Genomic DNA, 19,390 nt, shown 5'->3' on the forward strand with positions numbered 1-19,390 from the left:
TACAGAACTGTAAGTGCATCCTGGGTCTTCTGTAAAATGGAGCCAATGAACCTGACTTTCTGTATCCTGAGTCTCGCATTGATTCCTCCACACTGTCGCATAGTAAAGCGGCCTGGGATGTGTCTTTTGGCCAGATTATAATTACATTATTATGGTCTCCAGAGTCTTGGTCTTTTTACAATAATATCTTTGTCGCCCCTGTCAAACTAATCCAGACAAAGGCAATTGATATAAGATTTATTAAAGTTTTCTGTTACAATTTAGTTTTCTCACAACAGAATAATTGCCAAGTACTAACTGTTCTCCTTTTCTCATTGACCAGTGAATTTGTCTTGCGAACATTGGGTTCTGTATATGTTGATGTGCGATTTATATGTTCGAATCCATTGTATGATTTTCTGTATGGTATAGAACACAATCTTCTCTGCATTGCCATATCTATATGTTTTGGTCCGCTCTTTCTTGAATACAAATGTGATGTTCACGTCTCGTTGGTTATTGGTCCTCCTGATTCTGAATCTGATTTTGTGCTTTTGAATTTGCTCTACTTTCTGCAAGACCTTTTGGTCTACAAAATAAATAAGTTACATTTTTTACATGTGTGTGTACTCCCCATCAGATTCATTTTGATTTAGTCCACTGCAGCCACCCGTCTTATTGATTGTGTGGTCCAAAAAAATAAGATCTTTAATTGGTTAATTTGGGGAGAAACCCTTTTTTTGTCAGATATTTGTTACTCATTTGTCCCCCTTATGTCTTTGAGTTTTCCCTTGTGTACTGCATAGTAAAGCAAGGGCATTTAATGAGGGTGGGGGGCCGTTACCATCCCATTATAGCATGCCTCTAAAGGCAATATTGGCATTATTAGCCCTGGATAAAACCCAGTGTACTGCTTTATTTTATTTAGAAAAAAGGCCACTGCATGGGGTGTGCAAAGCTTTTTACTGTGAAAGAAAAACCTCTACAAAGTACATGGCTGCCATGACATGGCGCAAGGAGTCCCCTTTGCATTCTATGGAGAGACCTTGATTATCAGGGGTAGTTCAAAAGAGGCAGAGAGCAGCTGAGGAGACAGGTCAGGACCAAGTGTAATTAAGGGATGGCAATGGCAGGGGCAGTGGGAGGAGCAGGGAGCGGTGGGAGAGTCGCAGCAGCCAACAATTTGCTCAGAATGCAGAACGCAGCCCGTATGCCAAGCAGCATGACCGGCTGCTTCCCACAACTACTGGTGCTAATAATGCTAAGCCGTAGTGGCAATGTGGTGAAAGAAGCATCCTGTGGGGTCTTGATGAACCTCATTGTTGGGGTTCAGTTCTCCTTTTCCGTACCAGTCATGTGCTCATTCCAGATCAGCAGTCGCTTCGGTGCTATTTTTATTTTCCACACCTGTCCTGCTTCGTCTCATCTTTTCTATGGGTCCATGTCCTAACTTGGTTTTCTACTTCTGTTGCTTCTTTTCTTTTTTATTTTGTATTTTTCTCTGAGGGTCAGTGCCTCTGTACTTGCATTCAGTGATGGGAAGCAGTGAACGGTGAGTAATGTTCTGTGAGGCAAGAACACCTCACCTACTCTTAACCCTTCCAGTGTACAGGTCTCGTTTCTGCATCTTTTAAGACTCGGCTGTTCTCAGACAAGAAACAGTGTTCACAGAGGACTAACACTGTGGCAAGCAGGCTACTGCTGAATGAAGCTTCATCACTGGTGAAGCCACCACCTCATGTCAGATTCCAGATGCCCACTTAAAGATCTCACCATCACTCTGCACAGGCTTCTCCACAGTGTGAATCTTCTGATGGCTGTGTCCCGCGACCTCTGAGGGACTGCTTACCACACGCTCTCACATTCACCCACGAGTCTCCAGCCCGTCTGGCCTGTGTGAGGTCTGCTCAAAGATGAGGGTTCACTGAAGCTTTTCTTGCACACTGTGTATTCATAGCGCTTGCCCCCAGCATGGCCCCTCCAACGTCTGCTCAGAGTAGGATCCAGACTGAATGTTTTCTTGATCTCCTCACATTCGCATGGGTTTCTTCTCGGGATCGTTTCAGAGAAGTGTTACTTGCACTTTCTACTTTGGTACAATCTTTCCCTTGTGAGTTCTATGATGTTCTCTCAGGTGCGATGCCCAAATAAAGTGCCTGCCACATTCTGTGCACTCGTAGGCATTCTGTCGCGTATGGATTCTTTGATGCCTGCAATATGATGAGGAGTCACTGAACCTTTTCATGCACACCGTGCATTGGTAGGGCTTCTCCCCAGTATGGATCCTCATATGTTTGCACAGATCGGAGCTTTTAAAGAACCGTTTCTGACACTCCATGCACTGGTACGCCCGCTCCCCAGTATGGATCTTCTGATGGGTTTTCAGATTTGAGCGCGTCGTGAAGTTTTTCCCACACTCCATGCAGCCATAGTGCTGCTTGCCCAGTCTGTGTCTGCTTTTGTGTCTGCTTAAGCTGGACGTGTGAATGAAGCGCATCCCACAGATGTTGCAGGAAAGTTCTTTCTTCTCTCCGTGGATCCTTAGATGTGCCTGGAGGTGAGAGTGCTCAATAAAGCTCGGACCGCCCGGGGTCCATATTCTAGGGTTCATCTGCAGGCTCATGGCTCCACTGTCTGTTAAGAGAAGCAGAGATTTCAGATATCATTAGTATCTTCTGTTGCACAACAGATCAATAGAACTAGCGCAGAGCTGTGAATTATGGTACCCACCCTGTCTGTGATCCTGGGCAAATCCATTGTGTAAACTGGAAGGTATTTATGAGCATCACACTGATCTTGTCGAAGCCTGAAGCTATCTACTGACAAGCTCTTTACTCAACTCTCCCCGCCCACCCGCCGTTCCCCTCACCTGAATGCCCAGGGCTCATAATTGTTGGTCCATTTTGACCATGAACTAAACTGACAGCAATGTGTGACCTTACCTGCAACAGCTGGCTGGCAAACCCTTTGAACAGTCACAAATTCGTCCTCTCCTCACCTAAAACACTACTAAAACCTTGATTTCTAGTTCTAGTTCAGTCCTATGCCGCCTCAATTACTGCTCCAGCCACCTCGAGTATTCCTCTCTAGTCCTTTCTCCCCCCAGAGTAAAATGCTCAACTAGCAACTCACGCTCACACCCTCCTACACTCCCCTAGTGCATCTGCCCACTGACTTCATGCAGGCTGGCTCTCTCCACCTCCTGGCATCTAGGTCTGTTTACGGAATTACCCCCTCATCTGGCCCCTCCCCTCCTCGCACCCTCTGATCTTTGGCCCAACTCAATCTGAGAGCTCCTGCTTCCATGCCTTCATCTTTCCTGTGCCCTCCTACAGGCAGGAACTCCTTCAAAACTCTTCCTCTATCCGCCCTAGCTGAGTTCCATCTCTTCTCCCTGCAGTGTACGCCTGCATTGCATCCAAATCCATACAGCTGTACTCCATGTCCTGATACATTCTGGTTTCACCATCACCGTCTTGGCCGATGCTGGATTTGACTTTTATGGACTTCATTCATTAACGGTGCATCACCCTTTCTTTACTATCATGCTGGACTTCCTTTGCATCTTGTACTCATGGTGGCCCTGAATCATGCTGTTCCCATCTTCATCTTGTATCCTGGCTTGCAACATTACGTGTTACTACTGACTTCTGCAATTGTATTCACTCTCCCCTCTTGCTTCTCCACTCTTTTTGACTCCTTACTCTCTGTTCGCTCCTCCTCTCCCTTTCTCCATTTTCCTATCTCCTGCCCTCCTCAACTTACTTTCTTCTATGCTCTTACTCTATCAGAATTGTCCCTGGACCTAGTATGATAGCAACCTTGTCTGTCTCCTCCCCCCACCCGTAACTTGTTTTTTCACCCCTGCCCCCTCCAGCACTATCTGAAATGTCGTCAGGCCTAGTACGATAGTCACTTGTTTTGTCCCCCCTTTCTGCACCCCTCTCCCTCACATTTTCGTTTTTCTCCGGCTCTACCAGAAATGTCATCAGGCCTAGTACGGTAGTCGCCTGTCTGTTTCCATTTCCTTCCCACTCTCCCCCTCCTTTCCTTATCTATGGGCCTCATTACACGGTAGGAGGTAAGGAACAAGTTACTTACCTGTAACTGTTGTTCTCCAGCATGGGTTTGGCATGGATTCACATGCTCATGAATATTCCCCGTCGTCAGGCTGGGAATCCTCGGTAAAGAAAAATCAGTATCAGTTTCGTTTCTGATCTGTCTTTCGTAGTAGTAACCAATCACTGATCTCTGCGTCATACTGATCACAGCCAATGACTGCCATCTCCCGAAGCCCCGCCTCTGGCAGCCATCTTCAGATATGGTAGCACGTGAAGTGGCAGTATGACCAAGTGAAGAGCCGCAGAGGGGTAGGTGGGAGGGTTTGCATGTGAATCCATGCCAGACCCATGCTGGAGAACAACAGTTCCAGGTAAGTAACTTGTTCCTTCTCCAGCATGGGGTCTGGCATGGATTCACATGCTCATGAATAAAATAATACATAGCAGTACACACATGCACAACCACGGGAGGTGGCAAAGGCTCAACATTAAGCAATTCTTACCTCCTCACCAGGCTCACCTTAGGCGAACAGGTTGCGCAGCACTGCTTGGCCGACCCTGGACTTCTCCCTGGAATCCCGGTCGACGCAGTAGAATTTCGTGAAGGTGTGCGTCGACCTCCACGTAGCAGCACTGCAGATGTCCAGCAAGGGCACACCAGATAGGAACGCTGTGGTAGCTGCGATCGCTCTGGTGGAACGGGCTCTCGGACGGCCAGGCAGCGGTCGGTTTGCCAACCGATGACAGTACATGATACAGCCGGAGAGCCATCTGTAAATGGAAGCCTTCGAGAGAGTCTTCCCCTGATTGACAGGTCCAAAGTTCACAAAAAGTTGCGACGTCTTCCGAAAACTCTTCGTGCGGTCCACGTAGAACTTCAGCGCTCTAGCCACATCCAGAGAGTGCAAAGTCCTTTCAGCCGGCGACGAAGGCGACGGGAAGAAAACAGGCAACACCAAGGGTTCGTTGAGGTGGAAGTCCGACGGCACCTTGGGCATGAAGGAGGGGTGCGTCCTGAGCACTACCCTCGTGTCGTGAAAAGTCAAGTACGGGGGCTTGCAGGAAAGGGCCTGGATCTCTCCCACCCGTCGTGCGGAGGTGATGGCCACAAGAAACGCTGTTTTCCACAAGAACTTCAACGGAGCTGAGTGCAGAGGCTCGAACGGAGGTCCCATGAGCTTGGTCAGCACTACGTTGAGCTCCCACGCCGGGGCTGGAGCCTTCACCGGCGGGAACGATCTGAACAGTCCCTTCTTGAATTCTTTCACCAGACGATGAGACCACAAAGACGTCCGTCCCGTGGTTCTGGTGTATCGGGAGATCGCAGCAAGATGAATCTTGATGGAAGCGTGCGCGAGTCCCGCCTTGGCCAGCGTCAGCAGGTACGGCAGTACTTGAGGAGCCGTAATCCGTAGAGGGTTAATCTTCTGCGCGTGGCACCAGACAGAGAACCTCTTCCATTTGTGTCCGTAGCATTTAAGAGTTGATGACGCCCTGGCCTTTGCAAGAACCTCTCTGCAGTCGGCCGGTATGTCGTAACCTCCAAACTCTAACGCTGCAGGAGCCAGGCCTGCAAGTTCAGCGACTTCGGGTCGTGATGGAGGATGGCGCCTCCTTCCTTGGAGAGAAGATCCGTGTCCACTGGCAGCTTGATTGACGGGAACGCTGACAAGTCCAGAAGGTCCGGGAACCATATCTGCCTCGGCCACGCAGGTGCGACAAGGATCACCCTGCACCGTGACCTCTTGTGCTGGTTGATGAGCTGGATCAGCAGCGGCAATGGAGATAACGCATATAGGAACAGGCCCTCCCAGGGGAACGAGAAAGCATCGCCCATGCTCCTCGGCTGGGGAAACCTGCTGGCAAACCTCCGGCACTTGGAGTTCGTCGCCGTCGTGAACAGATCGGTCTGGGGTGTGCCCCACCGTCGGAAGAGGCGGTCCACTAGATCCTGTCATAGTTCCCACTCGTGGCACGAGCGCAGCTCTCTGCTGAGCGAGTCGGCGATGGTGTTTTTTATTCCTGCCAGATGAAACGGCACCAGAAATTTTCCCTTGGGCGACGGCCCAATGCCACAGATGCTGCGCCTCCTTGGACAGGGCTGGGGATCTGGTACCGCCCTGCTTCCTGATGTAGAACATGGTGGTGGTGTTGTCGGTGAAGATCCTCACCACCTTGCCCTTGAGGGACAGAAGAAAGGACCTGAGGGCCCAAAACACTGCACGGAGTTCCAGGACGTTGATATGGAGGGACTTCTCCGTCGGCAGCCAAAGGCCCCTCGCGTGCAGATTTTCGGTGTGCGCTCCCCACCCTTCCAGGGGGGCATCCGTGGTCACTGTCTTCTGGTGGCCCGGGGTCTGGAAGTCCATGCCCGCCGTCAGATGCGCGCGGGTGCCCCACCACCGGATCGCTCGTCGGAAGCTCTCGTCGAGTGTGATCCTGTCCTCGAAGCTGCCCGTTGTCTGGATCCAGCGAGCGTCCAGGAACTCCTGTAACGGGTGCATCCAAAGCCTGCACAGGCGGATGAGATAAATGCTAGAAGACATAATTCCGAGGAGGGATTTGATGGACCTCACACAGGCCGCGTCCGCAACCAGCATCCGTAGCACCTTGCCCAAGATGGCCCTCGTCCTTTCCTCCGACGGAGAGGCCAGAAGCGCCACTGTGTCGAGTTTCGCTCCCAGAAACAATGCGTCTTGCGCGGGCACCAGGTGGGACTTGGCGTAGTTTATGGAGAATCCCAAGTCCGTGAGTAGTTGGACGGTCCTCGCCGTGTGCTCCGCGCGAGCTCCTTTGTCTTTGCTCGGATGAGCCAGTCGTCCAGGTAGGGGTAGACGTGGATCCCCTACAGGCGCAGCCGCGCCGCCACCGGTGCGAGGCACTTGGTGAACACCCTCGGTGCAGACCTCAATCCGAAGGGAAGGGCTCTGAACTGGTAGTGACGCCCTTGGACCACGAATCTGAGAAACTTTCGGTGTCCCTTTAGGATGGGGATATGGAAGTAGGCATCCTCCAAATCCAACGACGACAGGAAATCGCCCTCCTCCAGCTGACCCAGGACGTGCTGGAGGGTGACCATCCGGAACTTCTGTGCCTTGATGAATTTGTTCAGTCGTCGTAGGTCCAGGATGGGACGCCATCCTCCTGTCTTCTTCTTCATGAGGAAGTATTTTGAGTAAACTCCGGAGCCCCGAAGCCTCTTTGGGACGAGCTCGATGGCACCTTTCTTGAGCATCGCCTTTACCTCCAAGAGAAGTTGAGGGACGTGATGTTCCTTCCTGGCCACGGGGGGGACGCGCGGGCACTTCTTTAGAAACTCGAGCGCGTGACCCTGGGCCAGGGCGTCCAGCACCCAACGGTCGGTGGAGATGGACTCCCACACGCTGACGAAGTTTGCCAGCCGGCCTCCCACGGGGATGCTTCGGTGGGGGCCCGACCCCACGGCCGGTTCAGTCCTGCTTCGACGAGGCTTTGACGCCTTGTCCTCCCTGGCGACGACAGCGGGGTCCGCCCGACTTGCCTCGTCCCCTGTAGGCTTCCTGTGACGACGAACAGGCCGCTTGACGGTAGGAGGAATATCCGCCGCCGGAACCTTTGGAGGCACCCTGCTTGCCTCCGGCGCTCCGAAAGGGCGGCCGTCGTTGCTGGAGAACACCAAGAGCCTGGGCCGTCTCTGTGTCCGTCTTGATGGCTTGTAGGGAATCGTCCACTGTTTTCCCAAACAGGTTGCTCCCGTCGAATGGCATGTCCAAAACTCTGGTCTGCACGTCCTGCCGGAAGTCCGTTGCCTTGAGCCATCCACGCCGTCTAAGGCACATGCCGTTGCCAAACTGGCGAAAACCAGTGTCAGCGATGTCCGTCCCTATCGTAATGGCGTGGTCCGACGCCACTTCTCCTTCCTGCAAGATCTCTAGGGCCTCCGCCCTCTTGTCATCCGGTAGGAAGTCCAGCAGGGGGGCGATCTTGTATCACAACTCCCTGTCGTAGCGGGCTACGATGGCTAAGGCGTTGGCAGCCTTAATCGTCGTCGCTGCCGATGAGATGACTCTGCGTCCCATCGTGTCCAATTCCTTTCCCTCGCCGTCCGGTGGGGAGGTTGACGTAGAGGCCGAAGCCCCCCCCGCTTTCTTCCTGGCCGCCGCGGAGATGAGAGTCCGGGGTCAGCTGTGCCCGAAGGCACAAGGGGGCCGCTTCCGGGACCCGGTACTTCTTCTCGTACCGATCCCTTCTCGCAGGCGTTGTGGATGAGTTCTTGAGGAGGGCGAGACCCTCATCCCAGATATCGTCCAGTAGAGGTACAGCGAGGACCGTCTTCCTCTTGGTCTCACGCCGTTGATAAAAGGAAACCTTCCTTTTTCTTCTCTTCCGGGCAGAGCTCGAAAAGCTCGTATGCCCTGGCGATCATGGCATGAAACGATCCAATCTCGTCGGGCGGGGAGCCCGGGGAGGAGGTGACGACGGAAGATCCTCATCGTAAACCTCGTCGTCTGTACCCGTCGCGGCCGTGTCCGTCCCCGTATCATCCCCACGGGTCGTGGACGGGGAGGAGGGCTGAGCAGGGCGCGATGGTTGAAAAGGAGGTGGAGGATGAATCCTTCTTCTCTTAGGAGGAGGAGGAGGGCTCCCAGAAGGGCCTGGCTCCGGGTCCCCCATCGGGAGCGGTTCCTCCATTGGTGGTAACGGCAATCTCGTCCTTATCTCCGAGCGTAAGGACTGTATAGCCAACAAAATGGCCGCCGAGTTGTCTTGCGGCACTGGTTGAGGGGATTCCGATGGGCGGTCAGGAGCCTCGTCGGCACCCTCAACGTTCTCGTCGTCTCCTACGTCGGGATCCCTCCCGACGGGCTGGTCTTCTTTCACGCCAATGCCGTGGCTTAAGACTTCGATCAGCTCCTCTTCAGAGGTTCAGGCCGAATCCACGACGACCTCCTGCCCCCCTTTTTCTTCTCCGTCGGAGGTTTCACAGGGTCCTGTCGATGGGCTTGAAAGAGGACTCCCTCCGCGGTGGCAGGGAGACTCTGAGCCCCGAAGTCGCCTCCACAGGCTGAGCCAGGGCCGCCGCGACTGTCTCGATAGAGGCCTTGGCAGGGTGGATCAAGGCTTTCACCAGCTTAGGTGCGCTCACCGCCTTCTCCTTGGGGGGAGGGTCACCGCCTCACTCCCCCTCTGATGGGGCCTTGGAGCTCGAACAGGGTCTCTCCAGGAGCTTCGCCGGGTGCTCGGCCTTCCTCTTACCCGAGCCAGAGCGTTGGCTCGTGGTTGATGGCGCCGGGGAGGATGCGTCCTGCCTGGCAACCGTAGAGCCCGACCGTTCGGCGCTCCCGGTGCCAGCGGACTCGTGGTGCTTGGTCTTCTGTTGGGCCCCCGTCGCCGGGGCGCCCTCAAAGGTCTTAGAAGACCGCTCGGACTTCTTCTTCTCGCCTGACGGGCTCTTCCCTTCAGCCAGTTGGCGAGACGCAGATGGCGGTCGTTCATGGTCCGCTCCGACATATTGCCACAAAACGCACAGTCCTTCTCCACGTGCGTCTTGTCCTCATGCAGGCAGTAGAGGCAAAGGGAGTGTTCGTCCTCCTTAAAGACATTCTGAAGCTGGCATCCAGGGCAGACCCTGAACAGCTTTCCGGGCGTCGAGCTTCCCTTCTCCTGGACCATGTCCGAGATGGGCCTGAGAAACTTCTGGAGTCCTCCAAAAGCGTGGCTCGACGAAATCTTCACCCTTGAGGGGCGTAGAGGAATCCGACACGGGTCCCCGTTGATCGGATAAAGAAATGGTGGAGCTTGAGGCTCTTTTGACCGAAAAAAGAGAGAATTTTCCTATGAAAAAGCGCGATAAAACGCACTACAGCTCGAGAGCAATAGCACGAGGATCCCAACACATGAACGTGCGGTAAAAATCTGAAGATGGCTGCCAGAGGCGGGGCTTAGGGAGATGGCAGTCATTGGCTGTGGTCAGTATGACGCAGAGATCAGTGATTGGTTACTACTACGAAAGACAGATCAGAAACGAAACTGATACTGATTTTTCTTTACCAAGGATTCCCAGCCTGACGACGGGGAATATTCATGAGCATGTGAATCCATGCCAGACCCCATGCTGGAGAACCATGGCGCTATTAGTGCCATGGCTACCCCCTTACCGCATTCCGTGTCCTTGTTCCCGGAATAGAGACTTACCGGGTCATACCGACCTTGGAGGACCCGGTAAATCCCCATTCCGGGAACCATTCCCCATTCCCACTTGAGCCCCATAGGGCTCAATGGGAATGGGGAAGGAGCTAATAACGGGGCTGCTATTAGAAGGCCCGTTATTAGCTCTGAAGTCCCTCAACGTGTCCCTTCCTTAACGCCTGGTAAAACCAGGCGTTAAGGAAGGGACCCGCTAAGGGACCTCGTAGTAGGGCGCTAAGGGATTACCGGCACCGGTGCCGGTAATCCCTTAGCGCCTACCGTGCAATGAGGCCCAATGTCTTAGCTCTTGCACTATCTGAAATGTCGTTAGGCCGAGTACGATAGTTAATTTCACATCCTTAACATGGCTTGTAAGAATGTCATTGTATGTTCCCTTGTTCCCTCCCTTGCCTTGAAGCGCTTTGAAACACATTGTGCATTGGCAATATATAAATAAAGTATCATATCATAATCAATGTATCTAAAAGGTTTCTGTATATTATATACATAATTTATGCAGTTAGCTCAGGTGTCTCTAGTGCTCTCAAGTGTATCCCCATTGCACTGGGTTATCAACCTATTCACCCATTACTCTGGCCTAATGTAAAGGCACTGCTCCCTTTACTGTTATCAACCTCATGTACAGTGTTTCTGATTGAAGCGCTCACTCTTTCGCTCAGAAAATACAAATAGATTGGTCTCTTGCTCAAATAGATTGGTCTCCTGCTAATCAGCACGAAGCTGTGAAATGGAGGATATCAAAACGTGAGCAGAATTTATAATCTAAAATGAATGCGATAAAATAAGCCATTTTCAAAACATTCCCATCAGGATATAGGCACAGAAGAGTCAAACTTGCTAGGTGGTTTTCAACATTATTTAGAATTGGCACTCGAGGTGGGGTTGAGGGGGAGTAGCCAATCAGGTTCCTTGTATCCTGGGCTGAAACCGCTACTCTCAGCCCACGTTCCACGGAACCTGGAGGCTGCTTCCCCTGACTAGAGCGTCATCTTTCCCACACTCTCCCTTATCTTTTTTATGTTCCCTCCACCCCTGCCCCACTTCCCTGTTTTCTTTGGCAGTGACGGCCCCTCTGCTGCTGCGCTTCTGCTCCCGATCTGTGGCCAGCATGGAAATGGTAGAGGGGCTCCATATGGATTCCCACCTTCCATGTCCATGGCGGCAATCCTGGGACAGTATTTTCCTTCATTGAACAGGAAGCGCGCTCAGGCCCCAGACCGATAACACCTGATCCGGCCTCCCAGAGAGGGTGTTAAGGCCATTAGCATCCTAGGTTACCAAAGCAGTAACCTGGGGTGTTAAAAAAAAAGGACTTCTCATTCATTGAACGGGACGATGTGCACGTCCCATTCAATTAATGACAAATCTGTCCCAAGATGGCTACCAAGGATATGAAATGCAGGGCTCCATACGGAGAACCTCCACCTAAATCTACAGAGGGGAGAACAAGCTATCCATTGCCCAAGGCCCTCAACCATACAGTTAAGAATTGATAAGCTCAAAGAGTCCACTGAGGGGGCATGATTAGGGTGTGGCAGACAGAGATGGGACAACCCAAGAAGTGGGAATAGCCAGCCTCAAACAACACATTACAATGGGAAGCATCTTCAGGGGTGGGTCCCACCAGCCAATCCCTAGACCCACTGTCTTAAAAGACTCACGTGAGTTCCCTTTCCAAAGAGATGGGCTAGAAGGACGGGTCGAGGTGTGGCACGCAGAGAGAGGACAGCCCAGGGAGAGGGATGAGCCAATCTCACAACCCACACCAGGGGCAGAGCTTGACAGTCAATCTCCATTACACCGGTCTGCCTACTTTCACCAGAAAGAGGCCTGAGGTGGGCTCAATCCCAATAAAAAACCATGGCTCAGTCTGAGATTGGAAGGGGTTGCAATAGGAGCTGGAGCTCAGAAACAGAAGCTGTTTTGAAGACAGCTGGACCAGTGGACATGAGGATGGAAGAGAAGTCATGAAGGCTGGACCACACTTGAGCCTGGGAGCTGGAGGAGAGACCTAGGAGATGTTAGGCAGAATCCTGTGCAGTTCCCTTAGGGAGCACTGCAAAACGATTAAGACTACAGGTGTTGGCAGTAAACCCAATTGGTAGCAGTCTGCACCACCCAGATTTACCTGGTAGCTGTGGCTGAGCAGTCAGACTTCTCTCAAGAAGAGTTAGGCAGTATATAGAGTATACAGATTGGTACCCAAATACAGTAGCACAAGCAAACACTGACCAGAGCTTTGGTATAAAAGTATATAATTATTTATTTAAAAACACACTTGTAAAATACACTGGCACTAATATGTCAAGCAAGTTCAAACACAGTCACAATAAGTATATACACCTCCCTAGTTAAATTATTCGACAAGTCTAAGTTAAGACACCACTTATTGGCAAAACAGAGGTGAGCGCGTAACCTTAGATGGCACTCCAATAATTGGTTTAAAAAGGGAGAGAAAAGGCAGAGTAAGGAAATAACACAATACCAACACTTTTAAGAAACCACAGCAAGTCAAGAAAGGCAGGGTCTACTGTAGAGCAAAAAGTTCATAGGCCAGGCCCACTCTTGGAGAGAGCAAGGCGGAATGTGTCCAAGATCACACAGTGGAAATGCACTCAAAGTCTTTTCAGAAAAGTCAAAAAGGAGTTGGAATAGTTCAGAAAGGCAAAGTAAGCAGGTCTGGTGCCAACCCAGTATAGAGGACAAGGATTTAGGGGACACCTTGAACACTCTGTAGAAAGGGAGGCCAGGCAGGACACAGTACATTAAATGGGAAGGAAGCTCCAGTGGAGGAAGTTGTTCCTTGGAGTGGTTCCAGTCAGAGGAAGAGAGGATCTCGTCGTAGAGGAAGTTTGGAGTCATTGCACTGCCCAGGGATGAAACCAGCCACGGAGTTCCTGATTATAAGGTGCGGTCCTTTTATTCGCGGTCAAAAGTGGTGAGCTTGGCTATCCGGCCACCGGGGTGCTTGACACGGGCGACTCGACCAAGTAACGCTTTTGGGAGCGAAAGAAGGCGAACTGGTTGGTCCCACCAGCTCAAGGGGAAGAAGACTCTCCAGCAGATCTTCCCTATCATTGGAAAGTGGTGAGTTTGTTGCAGCAGGGCTTCACAGATGGCTCAGCTTCTTCCTCGTCAGATTCTTAGGTCGTGTGGCGACTTCTGAAGTTCCAGTCCCCAAAGCCCTGCTTTTATGCAGAAAAAACCCCATTCATCAGCCTAGCTGTCAATCAAACATGCTAAGTGGTGAGCCGGGCGGCTCACCACTGGGCCAATCACACAAGAGTGCGACTTGAGTTGCCAAGGTAACTCAGTCCAGGGTGCCTATTCCCCCTCCCACACATCCTGTAGACCCAGACAGAGTGGCACCACTTTGGAGGGCTTCTGTGCAGAAGCCCGCCAAAAAGTGGAACAAAGGGCTCGACTAGGGTTAGAGTTTCAGAGGCGAATACAAATGACATTTTAAAACCGAGTTCTGGCAAAAAGACCCGACCGGTGAATTAATATTAAATAAATAAACAGGCGGTATCTTTAACATTGCACCAAAAAGTGGTGCGTTTAAAATCAATGGGAAAATCCCATTGGAAATATTCCAAAGGAATATTTCGCGTGGTAACCACTGCCACCAGCCAGAAACTCGACGAGGGGGGGACTGGACAGTGCCCCCTCGAAAACAGACCCAGGGGCAATCGAATTACCCCTTACCAGTCCTTCCACAATATGATGGTTTGTACTGGTTCTGTTCACAATTTTGGACTAGTAAAGCCAATGGTGACTTTACATGCCCTGGGAGACAGTAGTCAGTCCCAGGGTATGGAGTCTATGTTTGGGGGTCACTATGACACCCCTGTGTTACTGCACTGAGGGTGCTGTGTAACACACATAAAAAAAACACATGAAGCCCTATAGAGTAAAAGACCCCATAGCCCATAAAACACATACATAGTCAAAGGACATACTCAAATCATGTCTAAGAGTGGGAGAAAAAGCATTTCACTCTTAGCAGGAGAAAAAAATAAACCCCAAAAATCCAGCAAAGCTGCTGGGGGACTCACTAGGTTTGGGAAATTTGCCTTAACAGAGAATTCTCCCTAACAGGAGATCACACTGAAGAGCTAAGATAACTGGAGTTGCGGTTAAGGAGTCTGAGAGTAGTGGCTAAAATACAGTAAATTTGATTTTGGAGAATGTTGCACCAAAATAGGTGAAGACGGCGACAGTGGGAGAGATCAGGAGAGAGAATGTTTGTGAATAAAGGGGTGAAGCAGGTGAGGGATGGGAAGGTCTGGCAGGTGCAATCAGATGAGCCCAAAGGAATGTAGTTGGTCAAGAGACTGCAGGGAGAGGGGGTGAGAAGGGTGATCAGGAGTATGGACAGCCCAAACCGAAGGATCAAAGAAGGTGTTCAGGAGAGTGGCGACAGTCCTGTCCAAAGTGGTGAAACAAGGTGATCAGGAGAGTGGTGCTTGACGACCTTTAAGCAGTGAATAATAGACCTTCCTGAAGGGGTGGACAGGGTCATCAGGAGAGTGTGGATAGCCCGGCCTGTCCAAAAGGTCAAACAAGGTGATTACTAGAGTGGTGACAGACCTGTCCAAAAGGGTGAACAATGTGATTAGGAGGGTGGTAATAGGCCCCATCCATAGAGGTGAACACAGAGATCAGGAGACTGTTGAGAAAAAAGGCCAGAGGGTGCGAACCAGGTGATGGGGAAAGTAGTCCTGGGTAGAGTTCTTCAGACTGATTGCAATCTATCGGCAAGTTAATTAACAGCTATTAGGTATCATTCCTTATTTGTGTTGACGGCCTACAGATCCTGGGGTCTTGCCATTGAGGCTGTCCAGTGCTGAGAAGAAAGCTAAAAAATTGAGTGACACCTATTTGTATTCGAGTTTACGGTTTTTGTGTCTTAATACTGAATTAGACAAAAGTTGCTGTTAAGTAATGACAATGCCGTTTTTATTGTAAGATTCCAACAAATTAGAGTTGATTACTTTAAATGATTGTACAATGTTCTAGCAGTCTCACGGGTGATTGCTTCTCACCTTATAGGATATAGACTCTTCATTCAATTTCAGGCAAAAAGTGAATGTTTTTTGCATTAGATCCCAACAATGTTTTTCTTGTTGTAGGATTAGATATACATTTGTTTCAATGGTCGATTCAATTGGTCAGAATCTGATGGTCGACCTGGTCTACCATCAGATTCTGGCCAATCACCTCTCTTCGGCTGCCGCATTCTCCCAGAATGCCACCAACTGGATCCGGTCCTTCCTCTCTGACAGAACGACCAGGGTCTTTGCTCCTTCAGCCGCGGCTGACCCAGTTCCGATTAAATGTGGAGTCCCACAAGGGGACTTGTATTTCGCCAACGCTTTACAACATCTTTACGAAGCTCCTCTTCATTCGCCTTGACGACCTGGGCGTCACATATACTAACTATGCTGATGACACCCAGGTCCTCCTCACACTCACCGGATGCTACGAGAAAGATGTTGCAAAACTAAAGGAAATGTATCTTGAAATCCAAGCCTGGATGGCTACCCACAGCCTTGGTTTAAAGGGCGACAAGACGGAACTGCTGATAGTAGGATCCCAAGCCCTTTTCAACAAACTGGACCCCCGGTACCAGTCTTTCACTATTGACTGTAACATCATAACAGCCTCAAAAGAAGTTAAAACATTGGGAGTGTACCTTGACTCCACACTCTCGCTCAAAAGACAAATCCACGCCACTATCTTATCCACTGCTTACACTAATAAACTAATCAATGCCTGTAGACCATTTTTATCCACCAACAGCCGCCTTAAACTGGCGAGAGCCCTGATACTGTTCAGATTGGATTATTGTAATACTCGCTTTCTTGGTACCACCAATCACAATTTGAACAGATTACAGGTTCTCCAGAATAACGCTCTTAGATGTGCCCTCAACCTTCCCCGCAAAGCCCACATCTCTACCTTTAGAAAGGAAGCCCATTGGCTCCCGATCCCTGATAGAATCAAACTACCATCACTTGGTATCATACACAAATGCCTCTCCCTGACAGCCCCATGCTACCTTTCGGACACATTCACTAGACACAGCACAGTCAGACCTACCAGAACACCATACCTACACCAACTAAACATTCCTAAGTTCAACTTGAAATCCGCAGCGGGTGCAAGCTTCCCTGTGCAAGCGGCGAAATGCTGGAACGCGCTTCCCACAGTAATCAGAGCTGACCCATCATTTTGGTCGTTTAGAGCCAAGGTGAAGGCGCTACTTACGACTCTGCAACTATAATAGGTCTCTAGCCTTCTGTAGCACCTTTTAGGACATTGCCTGACAATTCTAGCCCACACCGTAACTGTGCCCATCTCGCAATGCTAACGCCTCTTGTATATTCGGACCACAGTGTAACCCGGTCCAGTATGTTATTCCACTTTTGCTTTTTATCATTGTCATTGGGCCTCATTACGACCCAGGCGGTAAGTTACCGCCTGGGCCGTGACTTTACCACCATGGCGTAAACTACGTTTACGCCATGGTGGTTGGCGGACTTACCGCCCCATTCCGACCTTGGCGGGGCGGTAAGTCCCCAATCCCCATTTACCCTTCCCCATTCCCATTTTTGCCCCATAGGGCATAATGGGAGTGGGGAAGGCGTTAATTACGCCACCGTAAATTACGGTGGCGTAATTAACTCCATGGTCCCTTAGCGCCATGGATTTTAACACCTGCTAAAAGCAGGTGTTAAATCCGCCATGGCGCTAAGGGACCTCGTACTCAGGCGGTAAGGGTCGGCGCTGTTTACGCCGGCGTAAACCCCTTACCGCCTGAGTCGTAATGAGGCCCATTGAGATTTATGATTGTGTAACCTTTGTAACCTTTGTAACCTTATGTTTTATAAGACTAATGCGCCCAGTTACCTCAGGGCTTGGCCGCGCTATACAAATAAATAAACTAAACTAATCAGTTTCTTGGACATTTCATAATTTGCTTTTTTGTTGAGTGTTTCTCCAAAAGTGTTTGTTTGGTTCATCGTGAGGGGGTAATCAGTTACACTGTAAAGTAAAGAGAATATATTTCAATAACCTTTGTTGTGCTACCCTTAAAAATCGTTTTGGTCAGTAATACATATTCGGTTGGGCTTTCAGTTTAAGACAGATTATATTATCTACTTTGATTGGAAGAGGATTCTATTCATTAGAAAATGATCAAATTACAAGTATAGTAATAGTCTTGCAAGGATTAGGTTACTCACATTTTTAGCCTGGATTTGTTTGAGAGAATATATTGGGCCGCATTACACGGAAGGCGGTAAGGGTTAACGGTCACCGGTAATGGTACCGGTGACCGTTAACCCTTACCGCCTCACTACGAGGTCCCTTTGCGGGTTGGCACTTTAACGCATGCTTTTAGCAGGCGTTAAAAAACGAACCCGCAAAGGGACCTCAGTGCTAATTACGGTACCACAATTTGCGGTACCGTAATTAGCTCCTTCCCCATTGCCATTATGCCCTATGGGGCAAAAATGGGAATGGGGAAGAGCCTTGGTGAATGGGGAATTACCGGCCCCGCTCACCTTGGAGTAGGGCGGTAATTCCGCCATCCACCAAGGCGGACTCGGTACGGTACCGGCGGCAACCATGGCGCTAATAGCACCATTGTTACCGCCTACCGTGTAATGAGGCCCATGGTCTTCTTTTTTTATAAGCTAATAGTTACTTCTTGTAGGCTTGTTAGCAAGATTGCTGTATTTTCTCCTGTGGCTTTGGTTTTGCAAATGGGATTTCTCCTGTGAATTTAAAGGAGCCATTCATTATTCTCGAGCGTATAAATTGGTTTAAAAAATTGTTTCTAATTGCTCATGTGGGAGCTTTTCTTACCTTTACTTCCTTTAGCTGACGCGATTCAGTAATTGCAGTCAGATTTCCTGGTTTCGGTTGAGGCGTGATAACCTCAACTTGTTGCGCGTTTGTTATGGCAAAAATGCCCATCTATTTACGAAGTAACGTCATTGCGTTGACGTTTTACGTCATTACATATTTTGTTTTGATTACGCGTTCGCCACCGTATTGTAATGGACTAGCGCGAATTAAATTCTGCATTTAAGGAAAACATTTTGATTTATACAGATCCTTTTTGTTGATTATATCGTCACGCTATGTTTTTTTCCCCAACATTTGTGAGTATCCTTGCAATACTTGGTTTTTCGAACATGATCTTAGAGGGGTGCATTACATCCAGTAGTCGTAGTTAAACACTGGTGTTTTTGAACTGTTTTCGACCTGTGTGTTCTCATGTTTTAAGTTGTTGAGGCATATACATATTTAGAATGCAGGAAATTATAATAGCAACAATTTTTACAAAATTACAACAAAAAAAATGAAATAATTCTAAGTCCGAATTTGGGCCTGTAAGGCACAAATATTGCTATTTGTGATAGCGACAAATTTAGACAAAGTCATAGAAAATGAAATCGTTCTGAATCCGAATTTAAACCTGTAAGGCACGAATCTGTGAGGCATATCCATTTTGCTTCACATTGCCTGAAAAGTTTCTCTTGGTTTCCACCTCTTGCTGGTGTAGTAATCTTCTCGATGGCAAAAACTTGTATTTTGTGTACGTCAGCATTGGTATGTTCCAAGTGAAAATGATGGGATGGGGATAGCTCATGTCCTTGTTTTTTATCGATCTTAAATGTTCTGTGACACGTGTTTTCAAGCGGCGAATGGTGCTGCCTACATAAAGTTTTAGGCAGGTACACTTTAGACCATAGACGACATATGTAGTATTGCAATTAATGAAGTCTCTGATTTTACGGATTCTCCCATTCGGCAATTGTAAGGTGGTTTTTGAGTTTTCAATGTAGTTGCACATTGAACAAGATCCACATTTATAGTTGCCTGTGAGCGGTTGATCTTTCCTTAATTGGTGTAAGCCTTTCGTTGGTTTTTGTTGTTGAAAGTGTGATGGACAAAGTAAGTTCTTCAGGTCTTAGCTTTCCGAAAGGCTATACTTGGACTCTTGTTTAGGTGATATTGTAAATCTTCTTCTGAGGTTAGAATGGGCCATTGTCGTTGTAGAATTGTACAGACTGTTTTTGCTTCAGAGCTGTATGTTGAAACAAATCTGAGTTCCTTTGATGATTTTATTTTGTTCTGAAGAAGTTTGC

The 19,390-nt window shown here is 49.4% G+C and overlaps 1 protein-coding gene across 3 annotated transcripts in view; it reads right to left on the reverse strand.

Annotated features, from left to right (window-relative positions):
• Positions 1 to 221: 221 nt before the first annotated feature.
• LOC138489441 (zinc finger protein 554-like) overlaps positions 222 to 19,390 on the reverse strand; it is a 225,915-nt gene continuing 206,746 nt past the window's right edge. For all 3 annotated transcript variants that reach the window (XM_069617162.1, XM_069617163.1, XM_069617161.1), the window contains one exon: positions 222 to 2,613. In XM_069617162.1, the coding sequence (XP_069473263.1) occupies positions 2,066 to 2,613 (548 nt within the window). In that variant the 3' untranslated portion in view covers positions 222 to 2,065. The remainder of the gene's footprint in view (positions 2,614 to 19,390) is intronic.

The sequence above is a fragment of the Ambystoma mexicanum genome, chromosome 9 (assembly GCF_040938575.1).
Source record: "Ambystoma mexicanum isolate Mex_15411 chromosome 9, UKY_AmexF1_1, whole genome shotgun sequence".
Taxonomy (NCBI): Eukaryota; Metazoa; Chordata; class Amphibia; order Caudata; family Ambystomatidae; genus Ambystoma; species Ambystoma mexicanum.